This window comes from Mustela lutreola, chromosome 3 (genome assembly GCF_030435805.1).
Source record: "Mustela lutreola isolate mMusLut2 chromosome 3, mMusLut2.pri, whole genome shotgun sequence".
Classification (NCBI taxonomy): Eukaryota; Metazoa; Chordata; class Mammalia; order Carnivora; family Mustelidae; genus Mustela; species Mustela lutreola.
In genome coordinates this window covers 31,608,289-31,626,484 of record NC_081292.1, presented here as the reverse complement: position 1 = coordinate 31,626,484, position 18,196 = coordinate 31,608,289, and the positions used below count along the sequence as shown (strand labels likewise).

Genomic DNA, 18,196 nt, shown 5'->3' with positions numbered 1-18,196 from the left:
ATCCCACAGCTGAAAGGTTAAGAGAAGTGAACACCAATAATTCACCTTGCATTTGACTCCCTAAGTATCTAAATGTTTAGGTACTCCCTGAGTACCTAAATGTTCCGTTTTCTGAAAGTGGCAGGTGCCAAGCAGAGAAGGTTGTACAGTGAGTAGCAGATGATGCGGAGCGCTGAAAAGGAGAGAAGAGAAAGCAAGACGTGGGAAGGTGGCTTTAGAAAGAGAAGAACTTGAAGGGACGGGAGCTGTTAGCCCCCGGTTAAGTGCTGGTGGGAATGCATGAGGAAAGACGGCGCCATCCATGACCAGAACGGGAAGCAAACCGGGGTGTAAAGCCTCGGGAAAGTGACCAAGGAGGAACATTTTCTCCCTTCCCTGCATCCTTTCCTTTGGGCAGAGAAAAAGATATTTCCTTCTTTTGTGAAGGATTTCAAAGAGAAGCTTTGGTTGTTAATACCTGTGGCTCCCCCAAAGAAGAAGAGGGATGTCTTAGACTGTGGCCCAGCCTCCTCTGTCTCCTCTCGTTGGGACCCGCTGCCCATGTGACCGGTCAGTCTCACCAGGGCACTGCGTCTCTAAGCCGTCCACTTGTGATGGGGTCCCATTCACCTGTATCTTTCCTCAATCTTTCAGGACTCACAGAGTAAAGAGAGTTTTAAGTACATTAAAACCTCGAGTGTGAGAGAGGACGCCGTTGGAATCAGAGCACGCGGCGAGATGGGGTTTAACAAGAAGACCACATTCTCTTCTGTAATAGGAAAAATAAAAAGATTTAAAACAGTTAGGAGGGGCGCCTGGGTGGCTCAGTGGGTTAAGCCGCTGCCTTCGGCTCAGGTCATGATCTCAGGGTCCTGGGATCGAGTCCCGCATCGGGCTCTCTGCTCAGCCGGGAGCCTGCTTCCCTCTCTCTCTCTCTCTGCCTGCCTCTCAGTGTACTTGTGATTTCTCTCTGTCAAATAAATAAATAAAATCTTTAAAAAAAAAAAAAAAACAGTGGGGAAAGGTAAAAGTAGGTTTATTGAGGAACCATTGGGAAGAAGACAATGATTTCATTAATGTAATTTTAAATGTTATATAATATGTTTATCTGAAAAAAGGTCTAAAATCCACCTCTGTTGTACTGAGGGCCCTATGGAGTCTTCATGTATTAAATTACTATCACCTGAACGGAAGAAACCTTTAACAGATACCGCAGTGATTTTCAAATTGGAGAAGAGGACATAGCATGCCTACCAGGGCGGCTGATCAGAATCTAAATAGGGCAGTTTCCAAAAAAATCCTTTTTGATCAGTAATATAATCAGCACTGCAATCTTACATTTAAAAACCATAAAACATCATTTCACTTGAAAACAGTTAGGATGACTTACGGATTTTTTATATCTGTCAAAGGATGATCTAAATTTAAAGAGGTAAAGAGGGCCCCTGGGTGGCTCAGTCACTTAAGCATCCAGCTCTTGGTTTCTGCTCAGGTCATGATCCCAGGGTCATGAGATCAAGCCCTGGGGCTCAGGGTTCAGTGTGGGAGTCTGCTAAAGTTTTTGTTTCCCACTGCCTCCTACGCCCCACACGATTGCTCATGCTCTATCAAATAAATAAATAAATCTTAAAAAAAAAAAAAAAAGATGTAAAGAAGCAATGGATTAACCAGAGTTCTGTTTTCCGTTAAGATCCTGAATTAATATGTAAACACAAGACCTGCATTTTTCTGTATGTTCATTTCCTGATTCTTGAATCTTCATTTGGGGGAAATTAAAATGGGAGATTGTTGTGCTACATTGGCATTTTAACTGTAAACCACTGGGCTTTGGTCCAGATGATCATTACCTACAGAAGCTATCTTGATTAAGTTCAGAGTTGCCTTATGTTGTACGTAAGCAAAACTACATTTTAATCAGCTAGTCCATATGTTTTATACAGACAGTGTGTAATAGGCCCTGTCGAAAATAGATTCCTTTAATCAGCAATGTTGGATAGAAACCTAAGTCTTAAGATAGTCTTCTTTATTTTGATTTCTTCTTACTAAAATGAATAAACAGAATGCATTCAGTGTGGCAATAGCATGTTACAAATCATTTCATCAAAGGTAATAAAATTAAGTTTCATCTCTGTGAGTTATTGTAGAGGACTGTTTAACATTTATAAGAATTTGACTTCTAAATCCTTCAAGCCCTAATCGTTGGATTTGCATAATGTGTTTGTACTTTCAGGATTTTCCAGTTGAAAGGCTTTGAAGTTCCAAGGCAAAAACTGAAATAAATTGGAAATTTGTGTAATTTCAAGGTGAAAGCTTGTAATATAGTAGTATAATTGGAAAGTACATGGAAAAGGAAACTCGTGAAAATGTTACTACTATTAACTTAGTGCTTTGAAATTTCGCAGTAGAAAGATAATGTGCAAAACTCTTAATGAGTGTTCCAAAAATATTAAGTAGATATTTTTAGTCAATAAAATTAAAACTTTCTTCTTTAGGTTTAAAAGCAATAGATCCTGAACTTGAACCCAATTCCAGAGTCATTGCTCCTTCTTCTTCTTTATGCCACCACTTCAAAGTTTTGTGTAAGGATATCAATTTATCAAAGTACAGAGTGTTTCCTTACAAATTGTAAGACTGGGTTTAGTGAATAAAGAATTGAAATATTGTTCACATGGTCATAGTGGAGATTTTGAATGTATTTCCTTTTTTTAAATTCAAAAGCACATTCCCATAGTGGGGTGGGAAGAAGGCTATCTTAAATGAATGAATTAAATTGATCATTGTATCTGCTCCCAAACTGTCCAAAGTCTTACTCTTTTATTTTCATAGCTTTTTTATATGTGAACTTGCTTATCTTTTTGTATTATTTCTTGTGGTTTTTCCCCACAGTGAGACCATTCATTCATCCCATAATCTATTTATTTATTGCCTACTAGATGCCAAGAACCATGCTAAATCCTAGAAATAAACTGATGAACAGACTGAGATTTCTGTGAATACAGGGATTAAGTTAATCTGGTGGTAAGGACTCCTCATCGAAAGGGCTTTTTACTCTTTCTCCGCTCTCAGCTGGTGTGAACACAGGTATAAATAAACCAGCTGGCAAACCTGGAGAATTTGGATGTCTGTTTCATGAAAGGTCTATAAGAAATATTCACCTTTTATGTCAGGACTTATTAAATTCTAGAGAGGCATATTGGTCTGGGGTTTAATTTCTGGTATTTTTAGCATAGAATTAGGTATAATAGCAATGAAGTCATGTATGCTTCTACATAACTCATGTTATAGACACTGGCCTTGCCCTTCACAGAGTTGAATTCGGTTGCATTTAAGAAGAGAATTTCTAGCAAACCATTCCTGCATATCTTGGCACCTGTGACTTAATTCTTGAATTCTCTGTTGTCCATATTTCCAAATAGGAAAACATATGTTTCTTAGGATGAAAACAGGGCTAGGAACATGCCTTTTTATAACAAGGTACCTAGTTTTGGTGTCCCATTAACTAATACCGATTTGTACTCCCAAAGGATACTTCTGTTGGAACATTTTGCGTTGGTTTAGAATTGTAAAAGGTTGTGTTGTGTAAATCCTGATAATACATTAATGAGATTTTCTGCTTTGTTTCTCTGTTGGGGCCACCAAGAATAGTATAGGCATAGCACTTACAAAGCAGCCTGTGATTGGCATAGTCTGTATCTTGCTGGATTGTTTCTTTGTTTGTTTGGTTTAATGCATAGATTTCCAATCTGTCATTTTCTTCCAGTTGGACTTCTGAATATGTTTGTTTTTTTGCTGAGTGTGTGGTTTGTTTTTAGCTGCTGATTTTTAGTCAGACTGTACAGGAGGAGTAACAAAAGGCCTTAATTTTGAAATGTGAAATTTTTTTAGGCATTTGCTCTCCAAAGCTGTTTTTGAGTGACTTGAGATTTTTGCAGCAGCCACAGTATCCAACTTGGACAAATCTGCATTCTCAGCAGCTTTACTCCTTAAAAAAAAAAAAAAAAATACCCTTACACCAGCTCTTTTAGGAAGCAAGGAGACAGCTTTGCTAACAGTAGTGAGTTGTGCAAACCACAGATGGTCTTCTTGCTGGAAATTACTGGAAAGGACTACAAAATGTTGGGTTTTAGGGCAACAGCCATTTACATACATCCATGTATTATGTGTATACATGCACATTTGTTAGTATACAACAGATTAATGTGGCAAAGAGTGAATTTGTATAGCTAGTACCAGTCCTGTAGATTTTTGAAATTTTGCAACGTGCTTTCACATGACTTAACACATTTTGTGCCCACAACAACTCTCCTGGGTAAAGCGGGCAGATAGAATGACTACCACCATTGTGGGTAAGAAAATAAGAAGTGTAGAAAGTCCAGGTCCTTGCCAAAAGTCCCTTGGCTGGGAAATATCACAGCTGAAATTTATCTCTATCCCCTAATTCCAAAGAGTGGCCTTTTGGTCAAAATGTACTGGTTGGATTCCAGCATCCCTAGTTTATAGCCCTGTCTCTTTCTCTAAACCTCAGCTACCCCCTTTAATAATAAGGAATATGATACTACTTCATAGGTTAATTGTGAACAGTAAATGAAATGATGTATACATGACCTGTGCCCTGTATATTATAAACATCCAGTGACTATTTATGTTGGCTTGTGTTTTTGTTTAAAGCAAATAATAATACTCACTACACGCTAAGTATTTTAAGTGGTTTTATAAAGGTTAGCTTAATGCTTATGTCAGTTTTATGACACAGGGGTTATTAATACCTCCATTTTACATGTGAGAGGGCCAAGGCAACATGAGGTTAAGAAATTTTTCCAAGATTACAAGCTAGTAAATATCAGATTAGGGATTCAATTCGAGGGAATCTGGCCCCATGTCCATAGTCTTAACCATTCTGCTATTATTCTAGAGGCACACAGTCAAATACATACACATGGGGCTTTCATATTCTATTGTTTTACCACTTTAAATTCCTCTGACCTAAGGAATATTCTCATTATACTATGGTGGATTTTCTCAACTGTTGCTACCATACCCCAGGGCATCCTAAGACTTTACTAGGTGTATAGTAGAGCGTTCGTTTTTGTCAGATAGCTGCAGAACTCAGGAGCATATCCAGTTAGTTCTAATAAAGGTACAATTTGAATTCCATTTGATGCAAGGTGTAATTCCAGTGAAGAACCCAAACTAAATGAAACCATTTTTTTTTTTCTTACACATTTAAGTCATGGGAGGATTTAGTTTAGGCTTAAGGTAGAATTCTATCATGTGGTATTTAGACAAAATGGCAGAACTATTAAAAGATGTGGAGCCTGGCAGACAAAGAAAGATGACAAGCATTGCTTGGCTGTAACTTGAATGGCAAATGATAGAAAGCTAGTGATAGTAGATGAAAACCCTACAATGTAGGAGAAAAAGGAAAGGGATGCCCAAAAGAGTAGATGAGTAATAAACAATAGTAATTAAGGGCCAAAGGTAAAGAAGCTTAAGAGAAGTTGTCTCCATGGGCAAAGATATTGAAATAGACAACCAACCCAGATCTTTGAGAGCAGTCCTCTATAGTTGGCAACGTAAAGCCATATTTAGTTGCTGTTGGCACAAACCCTGATGTTTGGGGTGTCCATTAACTCATTTAAGCAAAGATGCATGCATTCTACTCAGTGATTTGGAAAATACATGGAAGGTTTCTCATGTTTCTAGTAAAGTAGAAATAAATTATGTAAGAAGGAAATTTACTTGATTATTATGAGGATAATCCCATTTAAACTGGTTGGTATTGGAAGTTTTCTGCCACTTATTTTTTCCTTTAGCTCCTATGACTTCATTTCATCATTGACTTATAGGGCTTTTCTTGCTCCTTGAAGAACTAGTTGAAATGAACATGAATTCTGTTTTTACAAAGTAGGGAAGGCAAAGCCCTCCTTTTACTTTCTTTCAAGTTTTTGTCCTTCCCATGGTTCTCTGGTCTTTACCTCTGCTTACAAGTTTGCTATTTTAATTCAGCTCATAAAGATTTTAAAAATGTATGCGCTCAAGCAAACTATTTGATGGATTCAGTTGTTTTCCAGATCTGGGGACTCACAGGAGAGATACCACATTGTACACCACACAAAAGACTCCCATGTAGCTTAACTTTTATTCTCTGTTCCTTCCCCCAAATCCACACAGCAGAAAAGGTGAGACCCCCCCCTTACAAAATGCAGCATAGCCCCTGAGTAGCGCAGCAGTGAAGGATCCTGAGAAACTGTTCTAATTCTACAGCATCCCTTGGAAGTTTGAAGAACAAAATTATATCCTCCCTTACATCCTTTTACAAAGAGGTTGGAACCCCCATTTACTGAGAATATCCTGTGTGAGTGCTATGCTAGGCACTTTCACAGAGGATGTTTATATAATCTGTAGAACCCAGCTGGGTATGTTTTATCCCCATTTTATAGATGAGAAAAACGGAGTCTCAAAAGTGTCCTACATTGTTACCAGGCTGAAAAAAAGGTGTTGGAATACATGTGGAGAAGAGAAGGAATAGTTCTTTCCTGCTCAAAAACAGAGGAAGAATAAAGGGCAAAGATGATGAACCACTAGATCATCTACATAGTGGGGCAGTGGCAAAAGCGATGGCTCCGTTCACTCTTTTCCTTTTCTCCATCCAAGATGTCGGCCCCATTTTCCTTTGGAAATGCAAAGCACATTAAACCAAGATTCTTTTGGTGCCAATGAAGAGATTATTTTTGTCTCTGTTTGTAATGTTTCACTTAATATCAATGAGTATTTTATCTCTAGTACACCTCCATATTCCATTATGCTATTCACATTTGTTTAACATATTTAATTAAGAACATTGTTAAACATCGAGAAAGAGTTCCCTTTGTGAAATTTGGAAATTGAAGGTAGCAGTTTACACGTTTCCTTGCCAATCACAGTAGTCATTTTTAGGATCTTTAAAGGGGTAATTCAGTTACCCACACAGTTCTGCTTTCTAAAAACCTGCAACAGGGAAGTATTTTCTTAGACAAGTCAGCCAAGCTACTCAAGTTACTGGCAGTGTTCCAGACTCCAGCAACAACAATGAAAACATTAACACCCTTCAAGTGTTGATTGAGAAGACTATCTGGTGAGGAAGGGCAGAAGGGACAGGGAAAATGCCTTAGGGCTATTTTCTGCTTGCCTGTGGCCTTTGGAGCCCACAATTACTTACTCTTTCCAAAGAGGCTACTTGAAAAGGACTTGTGGGACATGGAGACATTTTTAAGTGACGTAGAACTTCATCCATTGTAGCTAGCACCGTCTCCAATCTAAGCTGTCATTGCTGCCATGCTACAGTATGAGACTTTAATTGGGTAAGTGATCAATTCTGAAACAGTTTCTGGTGATAAAAATAGTCTATGAATCTCAGATAAAAGTTGTTACACTTATATTTTGAAAATAATCTTTTCTGAGAACTAGAGTACAACTGGCTCTCTTTCTATAAAATTTATTTACCTTTTTCTTAAATTCTGACTCCCCTGAGCTTCCTTCCCCCAAAAAGCTTGCTTTGGAGTAAAATTCAAATTTAATTTTGAAATAAAGTTGATGAGATGAGCTATAGAAACTTGATATTAAAAATATAGCTTTTAATAGTATATTTGATGTACACTGTTATATAAGTTTTAGATGCCTAATAATTCTGTATGTTACCCAGTGCTCACCATGACAAGGGAAGTCACCATCTGTCACCATACAACATGATTACAACACAATTGACTATATATTCCCTATGCTGTATTTTTCATCTACTGGCTCACTTATAACTAGAAGTTTGTACCTCTTAACCCCCTTTACCTATTTTACCCAAAAAAATTGACATTTCTGTTAGTGAAAATGGTCAAATATGGGTGACTTCATAGAGTTTATAAGGTTCAATATGATATTTCTAGTCTTAGTGTGTCTAAGTATGCTTTTCTGGGAACCCATATTGGGACAAATTAACTTTGTTGCCTTAATGATCTGCAACGTATTTCTTAACTTACTCTTACTAATTTTGATGCCTTTCTTAGTTGTGTGTAGTACTACTGTAACATTCAGCTCCGGCCTACAAACTCCAGATTAGGACAAGAATGGTGTTATTGGGAAAACTAAGGCATTAAAAAAAGTAGATAACCCTGTGCAAAGTAAATCCATATCTCCTCGACTCCGTGGTACACCAGGTGATTTTTGCTAGCTACTCCTTGAAGACATTCCATGCGGCTTGCTCACCTTATCTTTGAGATGCAGCCTTCAATCAAACTTCAGCAGAGCAGCCAGAGTGATTCTTTTTAAAAATACTATTAAATGAGGGGCGCCTGGGTGGCTCAGTGGGTTAAAGCCTCTGTCTTTGGCTCAGAACATGATCTCAGGGTCCTGGGATCAAGCCCCAGGTCGGGCTCTCTGCTCAGCAGGGAGCCTGCTTCCCCCGCCCCCCTGCCTGCCTCTCTGCCTACTTGTGATCTCTGTCAAATAAACAAATAAAATATTAAATAAAATAAAATACTATTAAATGAAAGGATCCTTCCTTAGATTCACTCTACTTTGGTCATCTTTGGGAGGCTAAAGGACAATATTGTCATTCTGTTTCTTTTTACTGTCACTTTTTTTTTTTTTTAAAGATTTTATTTATTTTATTTGACAGACAGAGATTACAAGTAGGCAGAGAGGCAGGCAGAGAGAGAGGGGAGGAAGCAGGCTCACCGCTGAGCAAAGAGCCCGATGTGGGGCTCGATCCCAGGAACTGGGATCATGACCTGAGCCGAAGGCAGAGGCTTCAACCCACTGAGCCACCCAGGCGCCCCTTACTGTCACTTTTTGTGGCAAGTAATCTTCATTGTAAATGAGGAAGTTGAAAAGTTGGTCAGTTTCATATGGGTAGTATCACATATCATGTGCAGAAGATCTGCAAAAATCATAGATTATTAGATTTTTCGCAAAGTAAACACGTCCCAGGACCCAGAACAGGAAACAAAACATTGCTAGAATCCTACAAACTCCTTCATGTCTCCATCAATATTATAACTCTCAGCAGTTATCCTACCCACACTTTTAACATCAGAGGTGGGTTTTCTTCTATTTGAACTTTATATTAATGGAATCACACAGTATGAGTTCTTTGGTACCGGACTGCTTTTGCCCAGCATAATTTTTGTGAAAACATTCCTTGCTGTTGCAAGTAGTTGTAGCTCATCCATTTCCATTGCTATACAAGTTTCATTATACAACTATTATCACAATGCATTTGCCCTTTTCTACTGTTAGTAAACATTTGGGTTGTGTTGGATATTAGGGTGTTAAAAATAGTGCCTCTATGAACGTCTGTGACTATGTCTTTGGGTGAACATATTGTGTAGGATATATCCTAGGAATAGAATTGGTGAGTAGAAAGATGCATGCCTTCAGCTAAGCAGATATTGCCAGACATTTGTCCAAAGTGGTCGCACCAATTTGCAAACCTACCATCAGGTGTTGGCGAATTCCAATAGCTCCTTACCTCCACAATTAATGTCATGTCTTTCACCTTAGCCATTCTGGTGGGTGTGCTATGAGTTCAATTTGGTCCTAATTTGTGATTCTCATGACTAATGCTGTTGAGCACTTTTTAACATATTTGTTGGCAATTTGGAGAAAGTAGTTCAATTTTCATGAATACTAAGTAGGTGATATGTGGGTATGGCTAAAATCATATGGGTGATGGTGAAACTGCTAAAGCGTAGGAAATACTGCTTTCATTAATGAATCTTTTACTAATTGATACTTTTATTCCTTTAAAAAAGCTTTTGCTCTAATAAATTCAATTAAATAGAAGCTTAGAGTTAATAATGAATAATCCCCTCTGTGGAATGATATAAGATACCAAGGTCTATATCATGGGAAGCTGCCCAGAGGATGCCATTTATTTTCAATATAACTATTCTTTATAAGATAAAAGATGTATACAAATATTAATGAAAGAAATACAACAAAAATAATTTTAATGGTTAAATAACAGTATTTCTGTAGTTTAAATTTTTCTCAAAATTATAAAAGGAAAAAGTAAATATATAGTTTAATAACTATGTTAATTCACAGTGTGCCACAGATGGTGTGGTCTAGCAATAAGATACACATTTCTTAAAAAATGTATTTTGGAGGGACTCCTGGGTGGCTCAGTGGGTTAAGCCTCTGCTTTCGGCTCAGGTCATGATCCCAGTGTTCTGGGATCAAGCCCCGCATGGTGCTCTCTGCTCAGCAGGGAGCCTGCTTCCACCTCTCTCTCTGCCTGCCTCTCTGTCTACTTGTGATCTCTCTCTGTCAAGTAAATAAATTAAATATTAAAAAAAATAAAAATAAATGTATTTTGGAGAAGTGGGGAGAGGCAAAGGAAGGAGAGAGAAATCTAAGCAGACTCCGCACGGAGTGTGGAGCCTGACGCCGGGCTCAGTCTCACAACCCCAAAATCATGACCTGAACCAAAACCAAGAGTCAGACACTCAACTAACTGTGCTACCAGGTGCCCCAGATACACATTGTCAGTCGTATGATCTTTGACTCTTGCCAGGGTGTCTCTACAACTATATGTAAGTTATTATTTGTAAACAATGTCTTGCGGTCCGGCCCTGATTCCCACACAAAAACTTAATAATTTTACCAGTTGCTGCATGAATTGTGTCTACTTGTAGATGCTTCATATCTGAAGGTTCTTGGAAGTCTTCTTGCCCAATCCTGTTCTCCCACTCAGCCTTGTTCTCCTCCCTCTTCCCTCCCCAATCCCCCTCTGCCAACATCTGCTTTTATATTCAATGAAAATTAGTCAACATTTTTAATAATCAACAAGATAATCCCAAATCTAAATTTTTTACTACAAATCTGTAATGCAACCCTGCTTGTATTCTAAAAACTTTGTGATTCTGTGGAACTGTGCTCCTGGAGGAGCATATTCTAGGAGTCCTTCATTCTCTCATAATAAATCTTAATCCACTCTATCTCCTATACCAGAAACGTTGGAATCCCCTTTCTTCTACCTCTTCCTTCTCCTCCCTTGTTATCAATCTGACATCAAGCCGTAGCTATTCTTTCTTTAAAGTGTTAATTTTTATCCTTCAGGTAACAGTCCCCTATAAAATAACAATAATTGGGTGACAGAAGCTTCATATCCTTACTGTTTTGTTGCTTTTCTGTCTCCAGATGGTTAAATAATATGTCTGAGGTTTCAAAGCTTCAGTGATAGACATGGAGTTTGAACCTTGATTTTCTTTTCTTTTCTTTTCTTTTTTTTTTTAAGATTTTTATTTGTTTATGTGAGAGAGAGAAAAAGAGAGAGAGAGATCTTGAGCAAGAGGAGGGGTAGAGGGAGAAGCAGATTCCCTGCTGAGCAAGTAACCTGATGCAGGGCTTGACCCCAGGACCCTGGGATTATGACCTGAGCTAAAGGCAGACACTTAACCGACTGAGCCACCTTGGTAACCCAAGCCTAAATTTTCTGACTCCAATGTCAATGGTCTTAAAACACTATGCTGTAGTGCCGGAGGAGACCATTTTTCATCTGAGTCTAGAAACATGAGCAGGACCTGACAGTGGGGCAGAATATAGAAGAATGTACTGGAAAAGCCTAAATAGAGTCTGGAGGTATAAACGTGCAAAACGTAGGAAATTGCAATTTTCAAGTATGATTACTGTATCTTTTTTTTCACTGTTCTGAGATTCATTGTTTATGTGCCACACCCAGTGCCCCATGCAATAAGTGCCCTCCTTAATACCCACCACCAGGCTCACCCATCTCCTACCCCCTCTCCTCCAAAACTCTTTGTTTCTCAGAGTCCACAGTCTCTCCTGGTTTGTCTGCCCCTCCAATTTACCACAGTTCACTTTTCCTTTACTTCTCCTAATGACCTCCATGTTATTCCTTATGCTCCACAAGTAAGTGTGAAACCATATGATAATTGACTCTCTCTGCTTGACTTATTTAACTCAGCATAATCTCTTCCAGTCCCATGCATGTTGACACAAAAGTTGGGTGGGTGTTCATCCTTTCTGGTGACTGTGTAATATTCCATTGTGTATATAGACCATATCTTCTTTATCCATTTGTCCGTTGAAGGGCATCTTGGTTCTTTCCACAGTTTGGTGACCGTGGCCGTTGCTGCTATGAACATTGGGGTACATATGGCTCTTCTTTTCGCTGCATCTGTGTCTTTGGAGTAAATACCCAGTAGTGCCAATTGCAGGGTCGTAGGGTAGCTCTGTTTTTAATTTTTTGAGGAATCTCCACACTGTTTTCCAAAGTGGCTGCTATATTTGATAAAGAAAACTACCAACTTGTTTTCTATGTGGAATCTAGACTTGAAAAATGACACTTAGTGCTAGCTTCTAGAAGTACCATGAGCCAAGAGTAGATTGGGCTTAAGGTTCAGTTATGATTACAAATACAAAGTTGTGTAGCTTGACATATTTATATTTATCTCATATCATTTATCAGTAATGTTTACACCAAGAGAAACATTCTCTATGCATGAGGGGGGAAAATTTTATGGAGAGCCTTCTGCTTTCCATGTGAGTTCTCATGTCAGCTCTCTAAAACATAGGAGTGAGCAATCCATGAGAATGTCTGGAGAAATAATGTGAACTCTATAATTTTTACAGCTAAGATGCTATTATAGATTAAACAGAGAAGCCCTGGCATCCTCTAGTTACCCAAATAATCATTTCATTATTTCCTTCTGGGTTGCAATTATTTATTTCTAACTAGTGTTTTACTATAGCATTAAATATACTCCTTTTGGAACTAAAAGCTGTAGCCAAATACATTGTCTTTGTCTGACATGACATTTTAGTTGCTGTTAGAAAAATAAAAATCCTTTATCGTCTTACATTCTTTTAACAAAATCTGTTAAAATGATTAGGCAGATTTTTTTTCCCCCAACTAGTTTCACAGATATTTGAAGAATTTAAGATACTGTAGAGAAGGTCTATAATTTCTGAATAAACTTTGTTCTATTTAAGGGCCAAATATTAACTCCGTTGTTGAAAAAAAAATTATGATGAAATTGAAACAAGTGTCTCTTGAGCGAGTAACCACAGCATCTGGTATTCTTTACCTGTAGGTTGAAGAAAAAGTCCCAATCGGTGGATATTACCGCTCCAGGGTTCAACCCTCTGGCTGCTGCAGGAAAGCAGACGCCACAAGCCAGTAAGCCCCCCACACCCAAGACGCCCATCATTGAAGAGGAGCAGAACAATGCGACCAATACCCAGAAGCATCCTTCTCGGAGGAGTGAGCTGAAGAGGTTCTACACTATTGGTGAGCACCAGACATTTGATACCTTTGGACAGGTGCCGTCTGTCTGAACAGCCCTGTGAATGTGGGGATCTGAAGTTCCATGCCCCCTTGCTTATAGGATGCGTATATCTTTCTGCGGGTTGATGCAGTCATTTTCTCATGCGGTTTGAACATGGAGATGGAAGAGCGCTGAAAACCTTCCACAAAGTTAAATAAGGGAGCAGGCTTGGGGACCGGCCCTGTCCTGGCCTGAGGGGAGTTAGTCATGTGTGTCTTTGGCTCTCCAGCGTGTGAGCTGACATGCTGCCTACTTTCAGTTTTGGCCCCCACAGCCAGCGCCGCTTCTTGTTTATTTGTGTTTGTTCTTTTCATGTTTCCTCTGGGCTCTCAAGTCTCTCACGGTGTTCTGTCAGGGTGTTGAGACAGTGGTTGATGTGCCTCCATGACTACCAAAACCACTAAGAAAATAGAGGCTGAGGGAGGGTGGGTAGCTGTGCAGGTGTGCACTGCCCTTGCACGTCACTTCGCTTTGGAGGGATTGAATGCCATGTGGAACCCATCAGCTAAGAAAATAGTAAAATCTGGGTGGAGTCGTGTAGGCATAATGCTGCTTTATTTGCATGGGGGAGATAAATCTACCCGGAAAGAGGAGAGGGAGGCTTTGCTTTGCTTATAACTTCATTTTAGAGAGATTTGGTCATATCCAAAAGCCTTTAAAGTTCATGGCTTCATGGGTTAACCAAAGTTACATCAAAGGGCATACATTTATAGCAAATAAAATGAGGAATCCACCTGTCCAACGGAGTATGGGATGTTTGAAAATGTCTCCGCTATTTTAGTGTTCTTATCTAGAGATCACACTCAGGAGGCCGGATTCCTAATTCTGACTTCCACATCAGTTTTCTCTGTGACTTTGTCAAGCCATGTTCCTGTGTCTTTGGGTTCCATTGTAGCCTTCAGGTCTGAAGACATGCGTCCATGTAGGTCTAGCACTATTTCAGGATGTGGTGACTAAAACCATGCTTTCCTATTCTGCCATTTTATGTTCTCGTCCTGCATCTACTCTCCGGTGTCCTCTTTCCTGATGAAAATGTTCGAGTCTTATTTTTCAAGAGATGGTAGGCATGGTGTCTTTGAGGTTATTTATAGTCAAATAATAAGAACTGATAGAAGGGTAAACAGGTTCATATTTCCATTTTTAAAGCTTAAAATAGCATGTTTCCAAAAATCAGTTAACTAGAAAAGTCCATAAAGTTTGTACAACTGTCTCTCTGTTTTCCCAGTGTTCTTTCCTCACACCCTTCAACATGTCCATCACCTTCTACTGCTTTTCCAACTTATTAACTGGCTGAGGAAAAACAAACAAACAAACAAAACAAAACAGTATTTTGCCTTCAGAAAATAGTTTAGCATATAAACACAATATTCCTTAAAGATGAGAAAACGAGGGAGAAACAATGACAAGGTTGGCCGCATAAATAGATACGCCTAGAAAATAGAAGTTTATATAATATAATGAATTTATATAATTTATATTATATATGTATATAATATAGTTTATATAATATAATATAATAAAATGGTGAGTTGGGGTTGCAGAGAGATGTACGGTGAGTTATCAAAAATAACCCTACCACTACTGAATTTTTAATGATTGGACTTGTAATAATTTGATTCATAACCAGTGCCAGTGGCATATCTATTATATTAAAGCAGATATCTGAATTGTTTATTTAATGTGTTTTTATAACCACTCTACTAATTTGGACCCGTAACTTATTTTCAAGGCTGAAATACTAGCAACTATATAATCGCCTGTATTGAAAGGTTATGTCACAAAACAAGTCTCTTTCAGAATCCTTTAAGGACATGTGTTGATAAAAACAACAATTAAAATTACCCCTGATTGTTAATGCTATATACCAGGCACAGGTGAAGCTTGTTAGGCAGGTGTTCTATTCTTTATTTTTATGGATGAGGGATAGAAACTGAGAGAAATTAAGGAGCCATGAGCAAGAGATAGCAGACTGTGCAAATGAAATTAACCTTCTCTTGTGGCACTTCAGAATCAGCCTTCAGTTATACAGAAGGTTACCTGCATTGGTGTGCCAAATGAGTCTCTATGGCAATACAGTGGAGCAATATTTTTACTTCAATTCTCAGATGATCTCATTTAAGGAAACATGCCAACTAACCCATCCACCAGCCAGTGTGCCCTTTCATTGAAAGGGCTCTTTCAATGTTTGAATTTCTAGAGCACACAATTGAGAAAAAAAACCTAGAAGCCCTCCTGTGGCCAAGTTAAGTACTACATTTAGGCTTTTCAATGAAGAGCCATACTGTATTGAAGTGAAATAGTGTATTTAAATTCAAGCGATGATTCTGAGGATTAAAGAATTTTCAAATTAAAAGAAACTAGAAGATTTTGAAGTTATTTAACTTTTAGGGCCTGAGTGGTGCACTAGCTTCTCTAGAAATTTCTTTCACTCTCACAACTGTTCTCCTTCATGGACCTATGTACAGCCTCTATTTCTTGTGGAGTGGACTCTAGGAAAGACATACAGTCTTCTTGTATAGACAGTAGATTTGGGTCCTTAATTATTTCTAGTAATAGAAACCTATTAAGCCTAATTAGCAGCAAAATAATGACACAGCATAAACTCACTTTTATAAGAGAATTAACCCATTCTACAGAAGTGTAATAACATTTCATTGATTTGGAATAAGTAGGGGAACAGCTGTTCTCTATTGATGTGAAATATATGAATCTTCAGGTAAATCAAGAGGAAATAATCCCCCTCCTTCCGTTTAAGCTCCCGTGGCCTCTTAACTCTTGCTTGTCCCCCTTGTTTTCCTGTGTTGGCATGTCTATCTCCGCACTGGCTCTCCTGTGGGTAGAGGGTGATGCTCTTCATTTCCCTGATCCAAGTACTTAGTACTGCGTGAAGTGCGTAGGGAGTGCTAAATAAGCTTTGAGGTTGGTAAAGAGGGCTAGCAGAGAGTGTGAGGGTTAACCTTGCCCTTGCTAGTGGAGGAGGTGAGGAGGTGCTTAGCCTGAAATTGGCTAAGCAGTTTCAGGAGGAGCTTTGGAGGTTTCATTCTAGTTCCTCATTGCTCCTCAGAGAAGGATCAGAACACCTGCTATGGAAAATGATGAACCAAATAATACAACTTTTCTATCTGTCTGTCTATATTCTATCTCTCTATCTGCCGAGATTAGAGGTACCAAAGTCTTCTTTTATGAAAGAGCACCTCTGTTTAAGTGCTGTCTGCAACTTCACAGACAAAGAAGACAAGGGCAGAACCTGACCTTCCCAGGTTCCTGGCTCAGCAGAGCTTCCAAACAGGTGTGATACGGGAGCTCCTTGGCTCTCAAATGTCGGAATGAGTAATACCTCTGGAGCTTTCCTTCAGTTGAGACCTCGTCCTGTCAGGTGCTCACCTTGTCATAGGAACTGACAGCCTGCTTACCTCTGTTAATCGCCTGTTGACCCTCATGGCCCAACCCAGTCTTTGCCTTTTATTCTGTCTGTGTTAATGTTACTGTAACCCCTTCCCTTTATTAAAACACCACGTATGGTGAATCAGTCAGGGTTCTTTACACAGTAATTTCCACTTACATTCAGATGACTGAATTCTCGGTTTATTTGGGGCATATGTATAACTCAAACTCTCCCACATATGAAAATATGTTCATTCATTTAAGAATCTTTCATTTATTAATTCAATAAATATTTATGGAATGCCCACTACATGCCTGGCCTTATTTGAAGTTCTGCTAATGTAAGAGTAAATAAGACCCAAGTGCATGCCCTCAGTTGCTTGTATTCTAGTGGGGAGGACAGGCTATAAACAATCAGAAGGTTAACACATTGTCAAGGAATGATAAGTATATAAAGAAAAAAAAAGGTTAAGAGAGAAAAGGTGGTAGAAAAGTTACTCTGTATAATGTGTTTAAATCCTACACAGGTTTTATTTGACGAATTTTGTCAAATGACCTGTACTGTTCTGAGAAATCAATTAGCATGGCTTTAGTTACATACAGGACATCTAATGTGTTCATAATACATTTCTCAGAGAGTTGTTTTTTGCTTTCCTTGCATAGACTTAGGTTTGAAAAGACTAATGGAATTTATATTTGCAGCAAGAAGAAGCAAATGATTGAGGGGAAGTTTAATGACCTTCAAGCGTCGTCCCAGCATTGTTTGAAGAAGTGGCGTCCATATGCTTTTCATTCCTACCAAGAAAAGAATAAGACACTTGGTTTAAGCTGTAGTATAGAATATTGAAATTAAATAAAGAATGTGACATGTTTTAGTATATGTTACCAGAAAGTAGGCTTTTTGCTTGTTTTTTAAGGTACAGCTCTTACTTCTTTTTTTTTTTTTTTTTTAAGATTTTATCTTACTTATTTATTTGACAGACAGAGATCACAAGTAGGCAGAGAGAGGGGTAGGGAGCAGACTCCCTGCTGAGCAGAGAGCCAGATGTGCGGCTCGATCCAAGAACCTTTGAATCATGACCCAAGCAGAAGGCAGAGGCTTAACCCACTGAGCCACCCAGGCGCCCCCAGCTCTTACTTCTTTAGAATGGTTCGGGAGTCAGTTTGCCTAGAGCGAAAATGGTACCAGCTTTCAAAGATCCTAAATGATTTTGATCAATGTCAGGAAGCCGTGGTGTACTCATTCCATGTGCTTATTAAACCCCTCCTTTGGCTCAGCTGATCAGCCGTTGGTGGTGAGATACCGGGCTGCTGGAACCTGATGTCTACATTGGACTCCTGTTCCAAGTACACATACATGGGTACTTAGAACCTCCAAAGCTCGCTGTCTTCACATCTTTCCTTTTTTACTAAAAGATTGAAATCGTCTGCATGAGTGCTCGTCGTGGTGCCTGGAATGGGGAAGTTCTCCGTCAGTGAGGGAGCTTCTCCTTGCGGTTGCTGGGCATCAA

The 18,196-nt window shown here is 38.9% G+C and overlaps 1 protein-coding gene across 7 annotated transcripts in view; it reads left to right on the top strand.

The window, feature by feature from the left end:
• Window positions 1-18,196, top strand: part of OXR1 (oxidation resistance 1) — a 443,393-nt gene that overhangs the window by 217,027 nt on the left and 208,170 nt on the right. For all 7 annotated transcript variants that reach the window (XM_059165785.1, XM_059165794.1, XM_059165790.1 and 4 more), the window contains one exon: window positions 13,068-13,264. In XM_059165785.1, the coding sequence (XP_059021768.1) occupies window positions 13,068-13,264 (197 nt within the window). The remainder of the gene's footprint in view (window positions 1-13,067; window positions 13,265-18,196) is intronic.